The 24,488-nt window shown below is 46.3% G+C and overlaps 1 protein-coding gene across 4 annotated transcripts in view; it reads right to left on the reverse strand.

The window, feature by feature from the left end:
- The window catches only part of USP32 (ubiquitin specific peptidase 32), a 126,317-nt gene that overhangs the window by 6,784 nt on the left and 95,045 nt on the right, over nt 1-24,488 (reverse strand). For 2 of the 4 annotated variants that reach the window (XM_077919674.1, XM_077919673.1), the window contains exons 14-31: nt 23,452-23,627; nt 22,287-22,427; nt 20,236-20,491; nt 17,233-17,387; nt 16,532-16,613; nt 14,512-14,586; nt 13,477-13,615; nt 13,034-13,139; nt 12,514-12,687; nt 10,553-10,727; nt 8,612-8,763; nt 7,963-8,077; nt 7,669-7,880; nt 6,706-6,890; nt 5,597-5,683; nt 4,686-4,806; nt 998-1,189; nt 100-394 (exon numbers count right to left, since the gene is read on the reverse strand). In XM_077919674.1, the coding sequence (XP_077775800.1) occupies nt 100-394; nt 998-1,189; nt 4,686-4,806; nt 5,597-5,683; nt 6,706-6,890; nt 7,669-7,880; nt 7,963-8,077; nt 8,612-8,763; nt 10,553-10,727; nt 12,514-12,687; nt 13,034-13,139; nt 13,477-13,615; nt 14,512-14,586; nt 16,532-16,613; nt 17,233-17,387; nt 20,236-20,491; nt 22,287-22,427; nt 23,452-23,627 (2,838 nt within the window). The remainder of the gene's footprint in view (nt 1-99; nt 395-997; nt 1,190-4,685; nt 4,807-5,596; nt 5,684-6,705; nt 6,891-7,668; nt 7,881-7,962; nt 8,078-8,611; nt 8,764-10,552; nt 10,728-12,513; nt 12,688-13,033; nt 13,140-13,476; nt 13,616-14,511; nt 14,587-16,531; nt 16,614-17,232; nt 17,388-20,235; nt 20,492-22,286; nt 22,428-23,451; nt 23,628-24,488) is intronic. The other 2 variants (XM_028708937.2, XM_028708938.2) reach the window with 2 other exon arrangements.

A 24,488-nucleotide genomic window follows, 5' to 3' on the forward strand; every position in this document is an offset into this window, starting at 1 on the left:
GCCCCCAGCAGAGGCTGGTTGGACACATCTATGGCAGTATTAACCAGTCCTCCATTTTACTTCATCCAGCCCAATGCAGAGATCCCTCCCCTCTCCTACCTTTGATATTATTTAAGACGCCAGAAGTGTTGAGGGAAGAGGGGCTCCTGGTTAGCACATCGCCCTCCCCGGCCACTGGGACGCTCTGCACCTCCATCCTCAGACACTCGTCTTGCGGAATCTGGGTCTCAGAGGGATCGTCAACCTGGGGAGTCAGCGGCTTCTGCAGCCAGCAACTTGGATCTCTTGGCACCAGGAAGGCACTCGGGTTGAAGCTCTCTCGGGGAAACTTGACGATCTTTTGGGATTTTATCCAGCGGCCATTGACAAACTGGAAACGCTTCAAGTGGATTATCTAGAACAAGAGATGTGGGAGGCAGGATCAGGTCAACGCTTCAACTATTAGCATGTCTTGTCTTTTTTTTAGTTTGCAGGCCTCACGGCAGGCCTTCTCGCCGCTCTCTTAACATGAGTCACCTCCGGCGGCAATTGGTTTCATTAGAGCCGGCAAGGCAGAAGACAGGACGACCTACAGCATGTGGGGCCAGAGCCAATGGCAGGCAAAGCCAATTAGCTCTAGTCTTGCCCCCATTCTCCTCCATGCCAACTTCTACAAGGACAACATGGGACTGAGGAGGAGGAAACTGACAGGCAGGGCCTCCACCGCCAGAAGGGATGTGAGGAAGAAGGCGGGGAAGTGCAGGCTGGCTGAGGGCAGAACAAGGTTGGTGGGACGCTGCCCCATTTGTGCTAATGAACCAGCCTTCAGTGTTGGCTCTGGGAGACAGTAATCATCCAGAAGTAGGAACTAAACACTACATAAAATAAAGATGGAACTCAAGTGGCCTGACCCACGAGAAGGCAGCTTCATAGGGTCAATTAAAAATGAAGAATTGTAAGAAGCAGTGTACAGCCTGGCTGTAAAAATGGAAAGGAAAAGGAGAGCCTTGAATCGTACCAGGATAGGGGGAAGCCTCCACAGGTCTAGCTTCTTGGTGGCCAAGCAGTGAGTTTTGCACTTGGAACAGTAGTACATCTCATCTTCACCTAGTTCCTCCTCGCTGGTGAAGGCCCGGAGGCAACTGTCCAGGTTGATTGGCTCAGCCTGAGCGCGCCGGCTTTGCTCCACGCTCCTGTGCTCCTCGGCCATCTGAATGGGTGACAAGGCAAACACCTGAGGAATTCTGATGGCTTGCTCCAACTTAAAAACATGCCATCTCCTCTAGAAAAATGCAACCTGTGCTGTTAATAAAGATAGTGCAACTCGTACAGCACATTGGCAACAAATATTCACACAGTTGTTCAAAAATAATTTTGCACCATTTATCAAATTTGTGAGAAAGAGACAATTACTTCATCAGCACCTCACAGCTACCAGAAACAACGTTGAACTTACCCTTTTCCTGAATCTTCTTTAACTTATTTAAAAAACAAGAAAAAACGAAAAACTAAGTCAAGAATTAAGAACCTAGTAAAATCTGATACTGTAAGTTCACTTTATTTTAGCTGGTTTGTAAGTTTTCATGGCACTTTGTAAGTAATTGTCTCTTTCTCACAAATTTGATAAGTGGGGTGAAATTATTTTTGAACAACTGTGTGAATATTTGTCGCCAGCGTGCTGTACGAGTTGCACCATCTCCTCTGACCCTAGCTTAGATTCCTTGTCTCCTTCCAGAGAAAGATCTCTTAACAATGTACACTGCTTTGCTTCACAGCCTGCATTAGCCTTTTTAATAATAATAATAATAATAATAATAATAATAATAATAATAATAATAATAATAATAAAAAAGATGGAGCGAGTTTTGTGGAAGGAGAACCTCATGACACATAAGCACCACCTTCATTTTCGGAAGGAGAACCTATAGACAGGGACAGTAGCTCAGTGGCAAAGTGAATGCATGTCTAGCAGGAGGTGCCAAGTTCAATGCCCAGCATCTCTAGGCAGGGCAGTGAAATCCTGTCATTAATCCTGGGCAGCTGCTGCCAGTCAGTGTAGTCAATACCAAAATACTTGGATTAATGGTCTGGCCCAGTACAGAGCAGCTTCCCAAGCAGTAACACACTTTCTTTGGGGAGGGGTGAAGTGCACTGTAGGCAGAGTCTGTTGTGTTGCATCCTGCTACCAAGTGAATTTTATCAATTCTTAGCTTTTAAGATTGTTTGATTTTAATGATTTTTTTCTATTCCCCACTTTGGGACCTCTGGGTGAAGGCTGGTTCATAAATGTCAGAAATAAAATGAAATAAAACTCCTTGACCACATGCCATTTCAGACTGCTGGTGAAGCAATGCTCCTTTCTTATTGGAAGAACAAGGGGTCCCTAACCACAGAAACACAGGTGTCAGGGTGAAGGGTATTTGACTCACTTCCCCCAGTCTTAATTTTCTAAGCATGGGGAGTTATGGTTTCCCCTAGAATGGAAAAAAAACAAAACACCACATGTTCAATCTGGTGAATCCCCATTGCTAACTGAAGTGAAACCAACTAGAACAGTTTTGATAACGTGATCAACTTGTTTCTGTAGACTGGTGGCTCCCAAGACCCACTAGCCTAAGGCTATCCAAGCGAATTCAGTGTGACCATGGAGATTTGAACCCGAGTCAAGTCCTGTCTGCCAAAGTGCCCTGGCCCTTGGGCCACGCAGACTCCAATTTGCTGCTCTCTCCTTTCCGTTTGCTGCGATTCTGAGCCCCAAGTTGTTCAGCCATCCCTCCACCCACTCCAGAAATCTCTGAGCAAGCAGTGAGACGAAAGAACCTTCAGAAGCAATTTCAGGCCGTTGCAGAGGCAGACAGGGTGGCCTCATGCAACGTGACAGCCAATAAAGCCTTTTGGCTAAATTTTTTTAATAAAAAAAATCCCAGACAATGAGAATGGCTCGCGGCCAAGGAGGCTGCAGAAGCTCCATGCTGTCAAGACAAATGCAAAAGCAGGAGCACCAAATTGATCTAATAAAACAGCCACTGCTGTAAGAGAACCTCTGGAGGAAGCTGCCTTATGCGAAGATCACTGGCCCCACTAGCTCAATATTGCCAGTACTGACTGGCAGCAGTTCTCCAGTGTTTCTGATGGGGGTCTCTCCCAGACCTACCTGGAGTTGGCAGGGACTGAGCCTGCCTGCACCTTATGTGGTCCGCCACTGAGCCACAGCCCTGCCAAACCAGTCAAGACTTCACAAAGCACTCATAAGGAACTTGTGGCCTTTCAGCTGCTGCTGGACCACAGCTCCCATCATGCCTGATCACCGGCTATGCTGGCTGGGGCTGATGGGAGATGGAGTCCAGGTTCCCCAGCCCTGTTATAGAGTACCCGCGTCAGCAGGGCCAGGAGAAGTTTTGTACTTGTGTGGCCTATTTCAACCCAACATGGGAAACTCTCTGATGCCGCCACTGAGTTCCATCATGAAGAAGGACACAGACTCGGTGGTAGAGCATCTGTTCTGCATACAGAAGGCCCCTGGTTCAACCCATAGCATTGGGTTGGGAAAAGGAGCTTGTATGGAAACCTGGGGAGCCACTGCAGACAATACTGACCTACGTGGACCAATAGTTTGGCTCAGTGTAAGGCAGCTTCCTGTGTTCACATGCTTTCAAATATATTGTACCACCCATAAGGGCTAGGAACTTGGCTTTCACGTGAAAAGAAAATCTGGAACCAATGCAGATTGGTGACTGCAGATGTGAGAAGGGCATTGCCTGCTATACGGTACAAGCTTTACAGGCTGAAGGTCCCAGGTCCAATCTTTGGCACCTCCAGGTTGAGGAAAGAGCCCTGCCTGGGACACTGGAGAGTTGCTGCCAGCCAGTGTTGGCAATACTGGAGTTAGGTGGATCAGTGGTCTGATTTGGTGCAAGGCAGTTTCCTACGTTTCTAAGGAAAGTAGGAATATCCAAGTAATGCATCTTAAACTGAATTTCCTCCCACCCTTGTGGTTTGTTTTTAATGCATGGAATTTTAAGTAGGATTTTTTTTCTTTTATTGTGTTTATGTGTTTCAGTGCTTTCATTATCATTTATTGCTGCTTCAGTTTTTGAAAGTTGTTGTCATTTATTTCTTGTATTGCATAACTTATTTAATGTGTGATCATGCCACTGCTTTTTACAGATGCAATTGCTTTATTGTATTGTGAAATGGCTTTGAGATGCTTCATAGGAAGATGAATAACAGCAACAGCAATGCTAGTGCTCACTGGGGGGAAATAACCTCATTTTTGATGCTATTAGCTATCCTGGTGGGGATTTGGAATGTGGGGTATGCATCCTAAAAACAAAAACTTACCCAAAAAACAACAGCACACAAACACACAAGCAAAGAATCACACAGCAAAACAAGCAAACGGGTGTACAAAGACACAACACATCTGGGCACTAAACCAGCTAGAAGGATCAGGTACTAGAACTCTGCTACCTGACCACCGAGATGACCTCAGAGGATGATCTAAGCATCTGTGCAGGTTGGTATGGGGAAGGAAGCACTAAATACACAATTCCGTGGGCTAGAGCAGAGCAGCATTTCCACTTTCAGCAGCAAAAACATCCAGAACTCACTTGTTTATTTAAAAAGACAGCCACATGCATTGTCAGAAAGAACACATATACGTATATCTGCTTAGGGTTATTTTGCAATTATAGATATATATTTACCCGTTCCTGTGACGTCTGGTAGCGGAGATGAAGTGCCGTGGGATCCCAGTCAACAGCGATGTTGGCATTCCCCATGTGAGCTCTCTCTTCAGTGCAGTCGATTTTACAGCCGTGGCAAAACCTAGATTGGGGGTGGGGAAGGAGGAGGCGGCAGTGAGCAGAGAAGAGGGGGCGGGAAACTCTCCCTAAAGCTGACAAGGGCTGAAAATGCAAAAGATGGGCAGTTAATCTGGACAGGACGGGTGTGGGCTGCTTTAGGTTAAGATCCATCAGTGGCAGAGCCTCCTGTCTGGCATGGAAGAAGTCCCTGGTTCAATCCATGGCATCTCCAGGCAGGGCAGGGAGGAACCCTTATCTGAAACTCTGGAAAGCCATTTCCAATGTAAATTCTGAGCTACATGAACCTACAGTTCTGGTTCTCTATAAGGCAGCTTTCTAAGCTCCTATTTAAATTAAACATCATGAGGACTAGAATCTTACTTTAGGCTCAGCGTCAGATCGTGTGCTCTGATGGCATAAAGTCCCAGGTTCAAGTTCTGGCATCTCCAGGCAGGCCTGAAGCCCTGGAGAGCTGTCACCAGTGAAGACAATACTGAGCTAGATGGAGCAGTGATCTGACTTTCTAAATTCCTAATCCAGCACAATGCAAGCAGATTTGGGACATGGTGTAAACACAGCAGTTCAGTACACAGATATTGTGAAGGTGATTAACATGGCCAAGTTGGTCTTCACAGATCTGCCCGTTTTTAGAGATACAAGGGGCCACCCTAACAAAGGCGGTAAAGGGAAGGCAGAGTGTGAGGCTGACGGAGGGGAGGGGCTCTTCCTTCAGCCAAAGAACGACAGATTTCTAATTGGACCTGATGAAGCACCCACTTTTTTTACTTGCCAAGTGGCCACCCTATGCTTACCTGTACCAGGGGCACCAAGCACACGAATTGCCGTCCTTCTGGACCACTCGTAGGGTGAAAGGGTATTGGTATCCCATGCTGTCATCACTTTAAATAAATAAATGAACAGACAAACACGATTATTTTTAACATGCAGAAGTTTTTTTTAATGATAAGTCTTTCCCTAGTTTTATCTTCTAAGCCTGTCATACCCCCCAGATATTTTAGGCACCAGCTCCTGCCAGCAGGGTCAATGGTCGGGGGGTAATGGGAGCTATAGTCTGAAACACTGGAGGGTATCAGGTTGGATTCTAAGCCACTCCAATGCCAAAGTATTTGAAGATGAAATACAGCTCTCTTCCCCCACCTCCTGCATTTTTTCCTTCTCAACCATCCTGAGGTGGATTGGGCTAAAGTGTGTGACTGGTCCAAAGTAATCTACTGAGCTACCAGACTGAGGTTCTGCCAAGTACTTGAGGTTGTCATTTGTCCCAAAATAAGGCAAAACCTTTGCAACTAATTCATTTTAATAATCTTTCCCCCAGCAATTTTGGGAGGAAGATTTAAAAGTATTCCTTATGAAAATTACATCTGCCTATGTGAGAGTGTTAGGAACCAGTAGAAGTGCTATTCCTGTGTAATATTTCTAGAAATAAAAGAACCAGACTGGTTCACCCATTCCTTGTGCTCCCTTCTCAGCACGATCTTCAGAGTTTTAAGGTCTTCCTGGCTAACAGATGATACACAATCTCACAGAATCGAAACAGTTGCAAAGTTTGCATTTCCAAGCTACAAAGACTCGTAAGCAATTTTTCACAGAATTGTTAAGAGGCACTCATTTCAATTTGGTCTTAATAGTGTTCAATATTTTTAAGAAGGAAAAATATACAGTTGGCAGGCTCCCTGGTATTTTTCAGCTTTCTTTCGCACTCTGGAACCTGAAGGCCTGTGGACTTTATTAATAAACTTGAACTGAGCAAGGATTTGGGTCTGGGTTTTCCCAGTCCAAGACCCAATGTCTCATTGCACCAAAGACTGGCATGCTGGCTTAAGACGTCAGAGCCCCGCAGAGACATTTTGGTGGCTAGATCACCCGCTCCTCCTTTGAGACATCCTGGCATTTAACTCACCAGTCCTGTGCGTGGTTACTGGCTTCTTGGGGAGGGAGGGGACTTGCCAGCCGGGATACCTGGATCCAGACCGCATCATACAAGTCTTTCTTCCGCGTATGAACGGTGCACGGAACTATCAGTGGCATTCCAAAGAGGCTCGGCCGGTTCTTCTGAGATGAAAGGAAGTACTTGTCCATCCTCATCTGCATTGATCATTAAAAGGGTTTTTTAAAAAGAAGAAGAAAAAGATTCACTTTAATAATACGATATAATTTTTTCACTCTTCAGAAGGGCCACCATCATAGCAGGGAACTACTGTATTTTTCCATGTATAACATGCCCCTATGTTTTTGGGGGGTTAATTGCCCAAAGCTGTTGAGCTTTTTTTTTGGGGGGGGGGGGAGATTGCACAGAGTTGTTGAGCTTTTTTTGGGGGGGTCTATGCCACCAATCATCTGCACTCTCGCCACCAAAACCCCACCATCACACTTAACACCAACCAAAGCCGATTGCGCACACAACAAAATGACTTTTCCCACCTAAATGAGCTTGCCACACTAGCCAGGAGGGAACTTGTGTGTGGAAGCATCATGAGCTCAGTTCATTTCAGGTACTGAAAACAAATTCCAGATCAGAACGTGCTCAGAGACACTGTGGTTCTTTAATTCTAATCGTATGTCTGCTGCACCTGGCTCTGGTTTGTAGAGAGCTTGGGATTCTGATAAAAAGCCAGGTAGATACAACAGACCCTAATCGCATTCCTTTTGTGGCAGGAGTTGTAGTACATCTGACAAGCTTGCCCACCCCTGGTCTACACCACTGGGTCACAGTTCTTTAGGGTTTCAGACAAGTCTTTCCCAGCCCTCCTTTGGAGTTCCCAAGGACTGAATCTGTGACCTTCGGCAGACATCTACCATATTGGAAAACGGCAGACGCATGAACACCAGTTAAGTGTCTTGGCTGCATTCATTCCCCACTAACCATTTTCCTGTGGACAGCAATGATGTAGCCTATGAAGGGGCTGTCGGAGGGAGAGGTCACATGGCCGTTCACCATTCCATTGGAGAAGCCGTTTTCCATCCTGCATGGCACCACTGTGTTTGGCATCCCATTCGGGATCAGGGTTGGCCTGGGAAGATCGCCATTCATCAGCACGTTGATCATCCCGTTGGCTGACGGCACGCTGCAGAACTCTGAACCCAAGGGCAAAGGTGTTGGTTACGGGTTTCCACTGACTGCAACTATACTTATAAAATCCATGCAGGGACATTTTACCTGTTTGCACAGGGCTTGGAGTAGCTGACGTGGGGGATCCAGGGATTGGTACCTCGAATGCACACAGGGATGCGCTTGCCGAGAGACGGACTTTCTGGTTGTCTTGAGGAAAGTTCTTTTGAAAGCAAGAGAAAGAGACAGAGAGAGAGGGAGAGAGAGAACCCCAATGAGGCTAATAAAAAACCCACACATTTAATGGGATTGCTTAACCATAGTTATTCTGTTTTTTAAACAAAGTTTGCTGTTGGTCTTAATGTCCTGTAAATCTCTTAGAAGCCAACTGGGCATTAAATGGCATATAAATTAAATAATGGGTTGTGGTCAGTGCTCATTCTACTCAAGCAGACCTATTGGAAATAATGGACATCACTAGCTTGGGTCCATTAATTTCAATAGGTCTATTATGAGTAAAACTTAGTTGGATACAAAGATGGGGAACTTGTGAAGTGTAACTCCATCCCGGTGTTCTCTGGGGCTGGTGGGAGCTGGAGTCTGACATAATCTATGATTGGAGTGGAGGGTGCAGGCGGCAATAGTCCCTGTCTTAAGAAAGATCAAGTCACTGTTCTTAGGCTGGTTTCATCTTGTGGGGGGGAGGGGAATTAAAAAGTGCATTTTTGAAAGCCCCGAGCAGCAAAAGCATCCTGACCTTTATGTTGGAGCTGTGCACCTCCGCAAGGAGGATCTGCTCCGGCTTCATGGCACAAAGTTCGCTGAGGTGCTTTTTCAGGCCAGTGTATTTCTCGTCCATGTTCAGCCTCAGTCCGTATCGAATGGGAGTTGTCCCATCTAGCTTAGTTACTGGGAGAGCAAAATAAAAAAGGGGGTGAGTGGGAGAAAGAAAAGGCAACAGGTTTGAAAAAATCCAGTTTAACCAGCCCCGTTCTGTTTAACTGGCTGTTCGGTTTTTTAAAAAAGTGCTATTTCTGCTAGAGAACCAGGTAAGTGCTCCTTGATTATTAGATTGCAACTTTTGACTAATATCCAAGGCTGGGCATACTCAGTGCATCAGCTGCACACTGATTCTTGGGTATCCTGAGAAACCCAGATTTCATCCAGGGCAGTGGTGGAGGCACCAAAAAAACCTTCTAACTTATGTAACCTGGTAGAAAGCATTAAAGATCCACAGAGAAGCAGAATTTTTAAAGATCTGTCCCCCCAACCCACTCAAGGTCAGTTTCTCCAGCTGCTTGAAGTTAAGTTTGCTCTGTTGACCTCGGTTCCCTGTACATGTTCAAGGAATGAAAGTCACCGTGAAGAATACCTGGAAGGGTTCCTTTCTAAGACTCTACAGGGAGAGTTCTGTATGATTCAAAGTAGACCAGAATATCTAACAGTTCGTATTTTTCTTCTTTTTCTAAACAGTGTTGCACATTTCCTTTTTCGGATACTCAAACCATTAAAAACAAAAATCGAACCTGTACAAATTTGTTAGTTTTTGTTAGCCAGTCCCAGGATGACAATACAAGCAACACTACATGTATCTATAAACACACATATTGTCTGATTAAAGTGATAAAATCATGTAACTCAGGCTGTAATCCTATACTCATGTATGTGGAAGAAAGCTGCATTTAACTTAATTGAGTATACATGTGAAGGACAGCATTGTCAGGCTTGCAAAGGTTGATTAACATATGAATAATCTGTTTTCTTTACGTTTAACCTGTGATACATTCCACAGCTTTTGGCAGTCCCCACCCCTTTTGAGTTTTAGGAATACTCTTTCTCTTCCCCCACCCCAATGTATGTGTTTTATATAAACTCAAGTATTAAGCATTTACATTGTAGTTTTCTGCTAGAAATATCAAATTGGGATTTGGACTGGGAAGATGCCCATTTTAATTTTCAAAGGAACTTTAACACAACATTGAAGGAACAGTGAACTTAATGGCGATTACTTCCGAACACATAGGTTCAAGTACTACAACTCTTGGGCTTGGATTCTAAATTAGCTGCACTTAAGTCCAACTGATTTCAGTAGGGAGCAAGCCATGGCTATCTTTCTCCAGTTGATTTCAAAAGAAGACCGTCGAAATTGTCTTAGTCTGGATCCAGTCCAATGAGCTTCCCCCCAAAAAAGGGATCTTTTTTGGGGAAAAAGGGAACCAGCCACTGCAGAGTGATGATATCTGGGGTCCGAAGCTGTATAGAACTTAGTGGAGTCATACCTTGAGTTGAATGTGCTTTGGGTTGAGTGCATTCGAGTTGCGCTCCGCTGCAACCCGGAAGTAAGGGAGCACATTACTTCCGGGTTTTGCCACTTGCGCATGCACAGACGCTCAAAATGACGTCACGCACATGTGCGGAAGCGGCGAAACGCGACCTGTGCACACGCAGATGTGCCGTCGCGTCTTGTGTTCCGTTCGGGATGCGAACAGGGCTCCGGAACGGATCCCATTTGCATCCCAAGATACCACTGTACAACAGAACCAACAACTTGCAGCCAGTGCAATTCTTTCAGCAGTGGTGGAACATGGTGGTGAGAATCTGTCCCAATGAGCAGTCAAACCACTGCATTTTAGGTTGTAAGTCCCTCTGGGCCTCATACCTGCCCATAAAGCACAGTGTACATAGAATCTTCACCCACCTATGATTTCAACATGCATGTAGCTGTCCATCGGGAGGGGCAAAGATAAAAAATTGAAAGGGTCAAAGCGGACGCTGATGTGCCCACAGGTCTTGCACTTCACTTGGGACCTCAGCTGCCCATGGAACAAGTCCACCACTATTGAGCGGTTCCTCCTCAGGTGGTTCTCCCAGGCCTGAAACAAAAGGGGGAAATAAAACCTGTGCAGAGAAGTCGGTAGAACAAGGAGATATATGCCCAATACTTTCACAGCGGTGTGGGAACCTGAGGGCATCCAGTGAAGGGTGGACTCCAACTTTGATTGTCCCCAACCAGTGGCCAATGCTGGCTGGGGCCGATGGACACTGGAGAGCACTGGGCTGCCCATAGCTGCTCTTGGTGCAAATATGACACGAGGGAGATTTTGGGGCTCCCAGGTTTGCTATAACATGCTAATCTGCCCACCTAGCTGTGAGGCAGTCCTCACACTGGTGTCAGCCTCTCGGTGGGGTGTATCACTCCAGTCTGCAGGTACAGGCACATGGAAGGATCAATAAATGTTTGGGTCAATAAATGAACAAATCCTTGCACATAGTAATCAAGATGTGTGTGAGAAAGTTCTATTTTTCTAAATGCAGGGTTTTAAAAAGAAGACAGTAGTACCTCAGGTTACATACTCTTCGGGTTACATACACTTCAGGTTACACACTCCGCTAACCCTGAAATAGTGCTTCAGGTTAAGAACTTTGCTTCAGGATGAGAACAGAAATCGGGCTCCGGTGACGCGGCAACAGCAGGGGGCCCCATTAGCTAAAGTGGTGCTTCAGGTTAAGAACAGTTTCAGGTTAAGAACAGACCTCCGGAACGAATTAAATACTTAACCTGAGGTACCACTGTATATCGGTTACAAAGAAGCATTTCATCATGTGAAATTGCCCTGCAGATTGAAGCTGTACAGCCCACTGGCCGACCACCTGATGGAGGACTAAGCTGGTATGAAGTTCAGAAGAACTACAGCACCTCCTCTGCAGGGAGGGCACCCATGCAAAAGCCCAATTTGATCAAAATCCCCCAATGAGTTGTATGTCAGAGCATGAGGCCCCCAAGCCCTAAAACTCATTATACGATTTACTGCATAAACAGCAACAGCAGCAGCAGCAACCCTACTGCAGCCTGTGCTGGTGGCTAAAACCTATTAAAGGACTCCATCCACCAGGGGCTTTCCTTTTGCTCACCAGCTGCCCCATAACACAGTAATACACCTGAGAGTATTCACTGCTTTGTTTCAGCATGTGTGTGCGCACACAAACCCACACCACTCTGCCTTATCTTCACATCCCTCCACAAGTCTATTAAGGGGGCCTGCTGAAGTAGGTTGAGGATCCACACCAAGGGCAGCTGGTCCTATTTAGCCCTGCTGGCCCATTCCAACACCTCAATTCTTCTTAATGCTTTTAAGGAACGCTCCAGGGGGAAGCACAGCAGCAACGGCAGAGGGAGGCCCTCATCTCGGCTCCACCATCCTCACAGGCATGCTTTGGCAGAGATGCAAGAGAGGGCCTTTTGGGTGACTGCCCCCAGACTTTGAACTCACTCCCTAGAGAAACTAGACTGGCTCCCTCCTTGCTTTCCTTCTGCCAGCAGGTGAAGACTTTCTCGTTGCAACAGGAAACTGACTGCTTTTAATGAAAGGGCTGTTGCCATGCTGCTTTTATTGTAATTATGTGTATGGTTTTCATAGATTTTATATATGAGTTCTATCAATGTTTAATTGTTTTTTAACTATTGCTTTTTCTATGTTTTTAGTGGTTCTTATTTTTATCAGTAAGCTGCCTTGAATCCTGTCATGGAAAAAGGCAGGGCATAAATAAATACAACAACAACAACAACAATAATTACAATTCCTCAAAACAGCACAGGAAAAGGCCATGGATTGGTGGAGAGGAGGAAGAACCACATGCAGAGGCCCAGCACACACTCACCTCTGCTGCCACCTCCCAATCCGGCCGGCCGTCACTGTCTTTCAGTTCAACGTACGGCTTATCGTGCACTCGGTTCAGGTCCTCATGGAGACCATCCAGAAGGAAAGCCAAGAGCTCCTGAGAGTCTTGCTGCTGGAAGCCATTAAATCTGGGAGCGTATTTAGCTATCGTCCACTGAAAGAAAGCAAAACACACAAGTCACTGGCCTTGACTGCAGCCCCTTACTGACTACTAATCCACAGATTCTCAGCAATACAATCAGTGATAAAGGCAAGGGCCATGTACCACTTTAAACTAGGCTGGAATAGCTAAAAGCCCGGGAGCTTAAAAGCCTGATTAGTGGAAGCAGCCGGAGAAAAATAAAGGCAGCCACTTGGTGGCAGCAGTGATGTTGGGGAGGAGGCAGGGGGTTGGTTTGCCTAGTTTGCTTGCCCCCACGGACCCTCTCATGGTGCAGGCTGTGGCCCCACCTTGTAATTAGTTTGCAGATGAATATACGACAACACTTGTCAGTTCTCACCCGTAACTTTAAAGGAGCAATGTTCTTTTGTGTCCCGCTCCACAGCTCTTGAATCAAATCCCCGTAGCATTTGGCCATATGTCCCTTCATTCCTATTGGATTTGTCCTGGAACGCATAATGATGAATTGAGTCAATTAGCCATTTGTTGCATTGAAAAAAAGAAAGAAAGGAAAAGGACGCTGAGAGGCACTCCACACGCTGCACAAAATGAGAGGGCGGAATCCTGGCGTGTGCCACAGCAGACGAACAGAAGGGGTAACACTTTTAAGGCATGGCTGTAAGCTTCCAGCATGGCAAGAGAGGGACTAGAGGGGGGACCAATGTGGCAGCCCAACAGATGTTGCCGGACTACAATTCCCATCATCCCCAGCAACCAGCATGATGGGACTTGTAATGTAACATCTGGAAGGCACCACTTTTCCGTGTGATATACAGAAGTTACCTGTTGAGCTCGTAGAGATGTCTGCCAGAGATGAAATACTGGGTGAGAGGCTGCGTGTTGCTGACGCACTGGATGCTGGAGTTCATGAAGCAGGTGTTCCCCAGGTTGCTCAAGCCAGTAGCCCCCTTTTCCGTTGGAACTGGAAAGGATGAAGGGTTGCAAAGATGATGTTACTCCTTGCTGCCTGACGTAAATGTGTACACACACACACACACACACACACACACACACACACACGATTTAAATTCCCCACAATGCTCCAGAGGGATGCTATGCTGGGAGCTTTGTGGAAATAAAAATGTCTGATCATTGGTGGGAAAGTATTCTGTTTGTGGGCTGTAGGCATCAGCCCAAGGCTGATGGGACCCAAGGCTGTCTGGTATTGATGCCTTCTCCCCTGGCTTACACTGGAAGCACTCCTGTTTTCTCTTGTTCACGTAACTTTATACAACTTTCCTACTTTGGGTGGGACATATAGGTCACAGTCACCTGAATGTGCTCTATAGTCAGATGACAAACTGATATCAATTACAAACTCTTTTTATGTTGGGAAGAAAGGTACACTAGCCTGCATATAAGTGATTTAAGGCTACGCATGCACACGCCTATGCAGTAATATTTTTAAAGAAATAAACTCTAGGGGAGAAAGGCGAAAGAAGAGCAGCTGTGTCCAAAACTGTGTTGTGCGGAAACAGATTCCCGCTATTTGTGTCTAGCCTCTTTTTACTAAAAGGGCTGTAAGCCCTGCAATGTCGGACAGGGATGGGTGTCGCTTCTGAACTTCCTGCATTTTTAGTTTAAAAGAACAAGGCACAGAAGGTATCAGTCTAGGCTACAATTCCCAAATCTGCTAGCTTTCTACCTGCAGGCTGCCTTTCCTTTTAAAAAAAGGTAGCATCTAGAAATATGAATCACCATCTGAGGCGATTCAGCCCAGTCTATAACCTCAGGGCTCCAATCACCTCGTTTCAATGCATGTGTCAACCAGCTGCTGATATTTTTTGTTTCTTTAGACAGGGGAAAGCACACACTTACCCTTATGCCTGTCTATTTTACTGCTGTTTGCTATAAAGGACATCTCCTCTGGCCAGCTCATGTCTTTGTTTCGAACTGAAAAACACAGAACAAAGCTTAGTGGGATAAACGCTCCCCTCAAATTCATGATGCAGCCGATCCAGTAATAGGCAGCTGCTAACATTTACAGCAAGAGTTGGGAGCCTCTCTGAAGGTTCTCCTATACAAGAGCTGTGCAGGGGTAGCCAACTTGCAGACCCATCACATGTTGTTGGACTCCAAGTCCCATTGGCCACAACTAGCACGGCCAATGCTCAGGGATGAGGCGAATTGTAGCCGCAGCTGGAAGGAATCAGGTTAGCTAAGCAGTTGGCCCCTTATCTCTCTCGCCCTGACCTAGCCACTGTGATCCATGCGACGGTCACCTCCAGACTGGATTATTGTAACTCGCTCTATGTGGGGCTGCCCTTGAGACTGACCCAGAAACTCCAGCGGGTACAGAATGCCGCAGCGAGACTCCTTACGGGGTCCTCGCTGCGAGATCACATTCACCCGGTGCTATACCACCTGCACTGGCTCCCGGTGGAGTATAGGATCAGGTTTAAGGTGCTGGTTTTAACCTTTAAAGCCCTATACGGCCTAGGACCCTCGTACCTACGGGACCGCCTCTCCTGGTATGCCCCACAGAGAGACCTACGGTCTGTAAATAAAAACATCCTCAAGGTCCCAGGCCTCAGAGAGGTTAGGCTGGCCTCAACTAGAGCCAGGGCCTTCTCGGCTGAGGCTCCAATCTGGTGGAATGCTCTGTCACAAGAGACTAGGGCCCTGCGGGACCTGACATCTTTCCGCAGGGCCTGCAAGACAGAGTTGTTCCACCAGGCCTTTGGTCAGGGCGCAGCCTGACTCCCTCCTCTGGCAACCTGCACAGTATTTTGGTTGCCATCAATTTGATTTTAATTAATTTTTATAATGAAATATTTTAGAATGTGTGATTATTCAACTATTTGGTTATTTGATTGTTGTTAGCCGCCCTGAGCCCAGCTTCGGCTGGGGAGGGCGGGATATAAATAAAATTTTTTATTATTATTATTATTATTATTATTATTATTATTATTATTATTATTATTATGTCTGCTATAAAGGCACCTGACAAACAGATCCTCATTCGGCCATGAGAAATCTTTACATTTCCATTGTGGAAGAATGTTTATTAACCAAACCCTGGTTTCAATAATAGTGCATTGGATTTGGCTCTCTAGAAAGGTTACAGTGCCAACGAAAGTAAGTAAGTAAATACTTGTTTGTTTGATTGATTAAAATTTGTACACAGCCCTTCATCCGAAGATTACAGAGCGGTTTGCATCATAAAACTACAAAATGAGAACACAAAATATGTCATAAAAACAAGAACAAACCAACAGCCCACATTAGCACAGAATGATTTGGTAAGGGGGGGACAACCACTTTCCTTGGTGAGTGAGCCCATGCCCAGCCTCTATTAAGCCCAAGCCTGGCAAGATGAAATCTGCAAGTGAATCCCAACTCAACAGCTTCATGCTGGAGTCTCCCTTGGAAATGTTTTTGCTGAAGGATGACAACCCACGGAACAAACCTGTGGGGCTCTTTCCTGGATTCCTGAGCCTTCTGGCCTCCCATTTCTACTTACAGACATCTCTACCTTCTGCCTGTAGCCAAGTTATCTGACAAATGAGGATAAATATCACTGTGCCTGGCCAAGTGTGCTCTGGCTCATAAGAGCTTATGCCAAAAGAAATTATTTAGGCTTCAAGGTGGCATTTAAATCAAGAGATTTTGCTAAGTACAAAGCATACAGACTTCTTAAAGACATAAGACACGAAACATAGGGGGGGGATTATGTACAGTATATATTAATATGGCTTGTTGAAAGGGAGGCAGTAGAACAGAAAGCCTGCGAAAAGTATAGTAGTTGGCATAAACAAGGAAGTATTTGGTTAACAGGAGTCTGAAAACACTTTGTGCCACAGAAACTGGCTCCAGACTGCTTCCCCATTTCTTATACCTTCTATTATTAAGTGCTGCTCATCTTGGATGCTCAGGTATTCCAACGTGTGGTCTTCATCGTCCAGAAGAGTAAGGTAGTTCTGCAAAGACAGGGGAAAGGGAAGAGCAGCCTTTCAGTTCTTGGTTTAGAGCAGGTGTGGAGAACCTGTGGCCCTCCAGGATCCAGAAAGGCCACAGTTTTCTCACCCCTGATGTCCTCCGCAGAGGTTGATATCCTGGGAACGAGATGCTGGAATAAAAAACCCCACACAGGATTCTGCGTGCACTCGGCTAATCCCAGTGGCTGCCTGCAACCGTGGATGCTTGGACATTAGGAGGGTCACAGATTCAGTCAGAGGCATACCTAGAGGGGACCTTGCACGCTCAGGTGCAGCTAAAATTGAAAGCCCAAAACCATGGCACTTGAAGTGGGGGAGAGGCAAGTACAGCATGCAAAGGGTGCCTTATGCACAGAGTGTGGTCCTTTCCCTGCCAATTTAGACATTACGCCAAACCACCGCTGAGCTTTCGTAACTGTGGGCAGCCTCCCTCAGTTGAACCACTGTCCGTGGCCAAAGCACTGGTCTGGCCCAGGATAGCAATTCTCACAAATAAACACCTTGTTACCAATAACCTGCACACCCACCCACCCCTGACTTTCCAACCAGGTTATCTTCCAGTCTTTGAATGTAAAACGTCATGCACTTTTCTGGGCCTTACCTCACTGTTGTAGAGCCACAAGCGCATGTCCTCCTCTTTTATCCGTAGCCGCTGTGACAGATACTCGTGGATCTCCTTAATCGTCTGCATGCGGCTAAAGCAGCCAGTGTAGGCCAGGACCCTCTTTAAGGGAGCGCTGGGAGATGGGACATTCCCTGCATTCACAAGACGACAAATGGTTTATACATATGGGCAGCAAAAACAGAGAAGGCGGCCTTAAACTGAGTGCCCCAGGGATGGGGAACCTGTGTGACTCCAGACACGGTTGGCCTCCAGCTCTCAACACTCCTGGCCATTGGCTGCACTGGCTGGGCTGATGGGGAGTCCAACAACATCTGCAGGCCCACAAGCTCCCCAGTTCCTGGTGTACAAAAGGTGTTTCCTTAGGCTTGTTTGGGTTTGCTGGCATATTAGGGTTCAGAGAGCCGCCTTCTCTACTTACATCACCAAGGCTTAAGTAGGAGAGGAGGCAGAACGCACACAGAGACAGAATGGCCAGGTGAGCAGGAGCCCTTGTAGTGCGTAAGGCATGCAACCATCCTCAGTCAACACAGGGTTCAAGACACCCACAAGTGACCACCTGTGACAGGTGTGGGGAACCTTCTGCCCTCCAGAGGGTTCTGGGTGGGAGGTGTAGCTCAGCCACATCTGGAGGGCCAAAGGCCCCAGATACCCGATGCCTGGGACACCTCCACACATACAAATCAGATGTTCTTAATTTGGATTGAAAGTTCTTTGTGCTGCAAGTCGCTTTGGGTCTCTCTGTGAGAAAAGAGACAAATATAACAATTAAGATAAAATTTTATCTGCCTGTATCCCTGGTTAGTCATCCTACTTCCACTGGCACCAATTGCAGTTAATGCTAACAGGGGTTCACCTTCAAATCGGATTGAGAGCCAAGCCAGGTCTGCGCTAACCATAGTTGGTTCTGGTGCAGCAACTAACCACGATTAAAAGCCAGAGAGGATTCACAGGCAAGAGAAGAGACATCACAAGACTGTGGTGACCCCTTAAAGGATCCCTTACCTAGACAATTCTGTCTCTGTGTTTCCCCCTCAAATTATCTTTGCAGGAGCAATAGATCAAAGCAATAGATCCTACCCAGGGGAAAATATACGTTTGCACTTACAAATCATCATACTTTTAGACTGATCAGCCCTCTCTAACCCGATGCCCTAAAAATATTTTGGGCTATAACTTCCATGAGTCCCATAGCAGCATTGCCAACAGTCAGGGGTGATGGGATTTGTAGTCCAGCAGCATCTCAAGAGCTGTTTCAGATGGTGGACCACCTTAGACAATTCCTCTTTGATATAACTAAGAGCCAGACACCGAACGTTTTTGCATGCAGTTGTGCCTAAAGAGCAAAATTTAAACAGCAATTTTGTTTTACGTCAGCAAACCATCTATTTTCTCTCCACACACCGAGCAAAGGATTATATTTCTCCATTAACATACATACATACAAACAAAGCATTTTTCCCAGCAATTTTAAAAAAGGTGAGAGGATTAGGAATAAGATTACAGCAAGAAAGCATATTGGGGTGGGGGGGCACTGAAGATTAATAGTTGATTTTAACAGTTAGTACAGAGCAAAACCAAATTCCAAATCATGATCAGATACAGCAAATTTGAAGAGGCCACAAATCTGAATCAGGGAATTTGATGTGTTCAAGGCAAAGCAGTTCCCACCACAGAATGACAAGTAAGAATTTGATGGTCAACTGGCTGACTTTTCAGCACAGCTGGTTATAGAAATCAGCCCGATTTATAAAAGATTTGGGGGCTCATAGCAGACCCTTTCCCTTTTAGAGAGTGGAAGAACAAGCATTGAAGTTTTAGAATGAGAATTCAAGCAAACTCTTATTAAAGGCTTACTTATCATTAGAACTTTCCTCTCCATGGCCTGCCAATCTAATGCCAGCAATGGATGTGTATCATGCCAGGACAGGGTATCTGTGGCCCTCTGGATGTTGTTGGACTACAACTCCCATCATCCTTGACCATCTGCCACACTAGCTGGGGATAATGGGAGTCATAGTTCCAAAACATCCAGGGAGCTGAGTCACAGGTTCCACACTCCTGAACCACTACTAACGTATGGGCTAGACATAGAGGGCTAATGAGGATTAAACACATTTCTCCCACTGTGGAGGTTTGTGTGTGAAAAATGAGAATCCACACTGCCAAATGCCTCTTTGAAAATGGTGCCTGCTGCAAGCTCCACACCTCCTACCCACAGCATCCTTTAAAAAGGGGTGGGTGGGTTGAATAAAATGCAACCTGGACTCTACAAATGTGAACTAGGACATTCCTGATTGCAGATTGACTTTTGGCCCCCTGCCCCCAATGGTAATAACTGCTCACAAGTGGGGGGTGGGAGCAGGCTGCAAAAGGGTACTGAATAATTTCATGTCCTTTGATAAAAATGGTAAAATGCCCAGTGAGTTTCAGTGAAAACGTTCCTCACAAATTCAACCTATTGTATATTACTAGTAAAGACAACATTTATCAGTGTTCTAACAAGGTTTTTAAAGTGTATGCTTCCTTCCAACTCTTCAGTGTATTTGCATTGAGGCTGATGGGTGTTTTAACTATACTTTCCACAGAAGAACTGCTGGCCCTTCAGATGCTGTTGGACTACAACTCCCATCATTCCTGACCACTGGCCATGCTGGGTTGGGGCTGATGAGAGTTGGAGTGCCACCATGTCTCAAGGGCCACAGTGTTACCCAAGCCTGATTTCCTCAAATGCTCAAAATCCATACAACTGATCAGTTAGGGTGCCTTTAAACCAGGTCAACAGCTTATTTACTATACATTTTCACCTGTACAGATTGTTTCCATCTGTACCTCATCATTTAGAGGGGGAAAGAAATGGCTTCTAATGTCTCATGACCTTTGATAAGAGTTTTTTGTTTTGCTTTAAACCATCCCTTTGGAAGCGGGAAGGAGTTTCCGTCACCAGCCCCGCTTTGGAAGATTTCATTTAAGATCATTTACAAGCAGTGCCGCAGCAAAGCCGTTGAAGTCTGGGCGGTGGGGCCGGCCTCCCTTCGGACACTACGCAGCTGGCTTCTTGCTGTATTCTTACGTTACCTCTCGGCAAATGTTGAGGAAACATCCTCAGGCTCATCATACCCATGTTCACCCAGATGTTGGACTGCTGCGTCCGGGTGGCGGGCTGCTGCCTCAGGAAGAGCAGGTAGCGCGGGAAGAGCTCCAACTCAGGCAGGTTGGTGTCGTTGTTTCTGATCACCTGGGGAGGGGAGGAAGAGTGTTTCCAGTTGAGAGGTTGGCAAGATTACCTTCTATGCAATCTATGTGGGGCTGCCCTTGAAAATGACTCAGAAACTTCAACTGGTCCAAGTTACTGCAGCAGTCAGATTACAGTCGTACCTTGGAAGTCGAACGGAATCCGTTCCAGAAGTCCATTCGACTTCCAAAACGTTCAGAAACCAAAGCGCAGCATTTGACTGGCGGCAGGAAGCTCCTGCAGCCAATCGGAAGCCGTGGAAGCCCCGCCGGATGTTCGGGTTCCAAAGAACGTTCGCAAACTGGAACACTCATTTCTGGGTTTGCAGCGATTAGGAGCCAAAATGTCCATGTACCAAGGCGTCCAGTATCTAAGGTATGACAGTACTGGCTGGCGATCTGTTTAGATTTCATATAGCCCTGGGTTGAACCAGCTGCAATGATTCCCAGTTAATTTCTGGGGCCAACCCAAGAAGCTCATGTCAGTACTTAAAACCTCAAACAACTCAGGCTAAATTGACCCCCTCGGTTATTCCACTGCCCTCAGAAGCTCAGGGGATGGCGGCCGAGTAGCACAGCGTTACTCTTGATTCTGGATGGCAACTTCTCTCAGCCTTGCCCAAAATATTGAGGAACCTGGAACTTTCTACACACAGAGACTGTGATCTTCCTGGTGCACTATTCCCCCTTTCACTTATTTGTGGCATTGGCATACTGCCCAATTAACCTTGTCGTCTGGACAGTTAACCAAGAGCACACTGGCTAAATGCACTCCTGAAGCTTGGCTGGCACACACAAAATCTGGCCTGTTTCAGGTCATGAAAGACGCTCGTTTCCATGGAGAATGTGTGGGAGATGTTTAGTGCTGAATCTGGGCTTTGTCAAGCTTTGGAGTTAACAGCCAGCAGACAGAAGCTTGAGCAGGCTGGCTGCATCCATCTCTTAATAATCAGCAAAACCATTTGTCCAGCTCTATGTAATACCCACCCTCCCCGCCACAAAAACCCCCCAACAGAAGCAATACAAAAACCTGTTTAGGAAACTATTGCTCCCTGATTTAAAACTGGCACACATCACACATCAAAATAACCCATAGACCAGGGGTAGGGAACAGGACCCAGTGGATGGGCTAGGTCCTGAGCATCCTCACTCCAACCGCTACTTTGACCAACCTGTCAATCACCTGGTATAAGGGAACCCAACTTCAAAGGAAAGAATCAGGAGCCAGGTCTAGGCCAGGCTGAAAAGGGACGCCAGTAGAGGAGTTCCCAAGTGGAACCAATCCCAGTAGGGCTTGCAATTGGCTGCAAATGTAGAAATATATAAGCCCCACTTGCCATCAGGAGTCGTTAAGACTCTCAATTGTCCTGTCTTCACTTGTCACACCTGGCATCGTATATGATGGTGGACATGAATCAAAAGGGGGGAAACTCATGGAGATAAAATTAGGACCTCTGGTTGACATATGAGGGTGTCGTCACAAACTCCAGATATAGTTTGACCCTTGTGCTATAAATCTCCTAAACAATAAGCTACCTAAGAGAGTTTTAAAACGCTTATTTCCCACCCCACACAAATTAAACTGAAGAGAGCCAAAGTATACTGATTGAACTTCACAGCTCTGACTGAATTGGAAACTATATGAATAGTAAAATGCTATTTTCCCCACACAAGCCTTTAAAAACATCCTGCAAAAGTTTCATCAATGGTCAGACACTGAGAACATGGTGGCATAAATGAATGTGAGCACCTGGGCTCTGGTGGAGAACTTGAGGACAGTGGCCCTTTTCAGTACTTACTGGTCTCGGCAAAGACAGGTTTGCGCCGTACCAATGGTAAAGAGCCCTCCATACTGGTTCTGGGACCATTTCATAACTCTTCCCTTGAATTAACTGAGGAGACTGCTTCAAACGACCGCCTTCCAGAGTCAACGATGGAGCCTTCAAAAAAAAGGGGGGGGGCAATGTCAGACTTTGAGCACTTCAAAACTGCCAAGCCTAAAAGGGTACAAACTTTGGACTAAATGAAGCAAATGATTGCTGGAACACTTGCTAACAGGTGAGCTATCTTTTGCGCGATTATCGCATTTCACATAACCATCATCATCAGTGCTTCTACATATTTGCTCATCATAGCAAATCTGCCCCTGAGCTGCAATGAGCAACCATTCTCTCTCCTAACCTTATTAATTTTGCTAAAATATTTTTTACCATGCTCTGCAGCCAAAAAAGGGCTTCCCAGAGCAGCCTGCATTGATCAGTAATGAAACAACCCCTGTTCCGGCTGACAACTGAAAAGGCGTGGCATGAAAGGAAAAGTGAAAGGGAAGGAGGAGGAAAATAACAAACTCGGGCATTAGTTGCTAACTTACAAACCCATATTCTTTCTTGCAAGGAGGGGCAAAGCTTCCAGCAATTGTTCCTTCCTTGCCCAATGGATGGAGCCAGGATGCTCTCTTTCTACCCTCACCCCCAAACCTTAATGTTCTCTCTGAGAGGTAGGGAGAGCAGCCTCCCAGTGTATGCCGGTCCCCTGCCTGGTGGCAGCGTGTACTGCCCTTCAGTTCTGGAGCTGCAGAAGTGGACAGGGATCATTGCAGCAATTATACGGAGATCCCCAACGCTCTCCCCAAGGTTAAAAGGAAGGTTGGCTGGTGCATTGCCAAGGCATGCAGAGCACCCAAAGCAGCAATCTCCTTGCTTCCCATTGCTGTAGCACCTGGAATGCTTCAATTTCCCAGGGCCAACTCAAACCTGGCAACCACAGTTTGGGGCTTCACTAGCAAGACCAGCCAAGGGTTGTAGACCCATGTGAGTGCCAACTGTGACTCAAAGCACACGTCACTCCAGCTGGTTTATCAGCTACAGCCATTCTTGGATCATGAGAGTTTGGCTTCAGTGAGCCATGCAGCTGATTAGGATTTGATGACTCTCAGATATGTCCTAACACCGCCAACGCCATTACCTTTGTTGGGTCTTGCGTTACGAGGGGCTGGTTATCAATCGCTCCAGGCCGCTGTGGATTGAGCTGCAGCAAAATGTTCCCATTGGATCCAAGCAGGCACTGATTGTTGTTGTCCGAAGAGTTAAGCTGACGGGAAAAGCATATCTCGGCACTAGGAGGCAGGGTGTAAAGGAAATCTGGAAGGGGAGACACAAAGAGAGGACAGAAACAATCCTTTTTGCGGAGTTATAGGTAGAACACCGGTCAACCAGCATGCCCAGTTAAAGAGAGGCAGGTGAGATTCAAAGTAAAACAACTCATTTGGAATAAGGAATGGGAACTCCCAATTGGATTAAGGCCTTTAAAATACCTGACTCTATTTTTGACCCCCAAATTATTCAAAGCTACGCCTGCAAAATGACAGCTTGGATCTTTTATGTTGTCCAACCTTGATCACCACACAAATTTATATGTTGTTAGACTTCTTGGGGCAGGGACCTGTCCTCTTGTGCTTTGTACAGTGCCAGGCACATTGGGCATTATCTAGCCAGACAGATCATACTCCTGCTATGTCACCTGGTGATGCTCTGCTCCCAACTCCCATCAGCCCCAGTTTCTATGGCCAATAAGGATGAGGGGTGAGTCTAGCAGCATATGGAGGGTCACAGGTTCCCCACTCCTGCTCTAAATGCCCGGCCTTTATTTGTTGAAGTTACTTTGTGGTTCTGAAATGTTAGCTGCTGTGGCTCTGTTGTGCTGGCTGTAGCATACGAAAATAAGTAGGGCCTGCTGGATTAGTCCAAAGCCCCATCCAAGCCAGCCTGATGCTCACAGGAGTGAGATGTGCCATACCAAAGTAGCTATCAAGCCTGGTCAGACAGGACTTGACAGTCTGGGAATCAACTCAGTTTGCTCTTGAACAATGAATGGGTCATATTGAGGAAGCCAGGCTGGAGTAAGCAGCTTCATAGGATGAGGCACAACTCTACTGGCCCACTGGAACAAGGATGGGGAACCTTTCTGATCCTCCAGATGTGGCCTGACTACAACTCGCATTA

Source organism: Podarcis muralis, chromosome 15, assembly GCF_964188315.1.
Source record: "Podarcis muralis chromosome 15, rPodMur119.hap1.1, whole genome shotgun sequence".
Lineage (NCBI taxonomy): Eukaryota > Metazoa > Chordata > Lepidosauria > Squamata > Lacertidae > Podarcis > Podarcis muralis.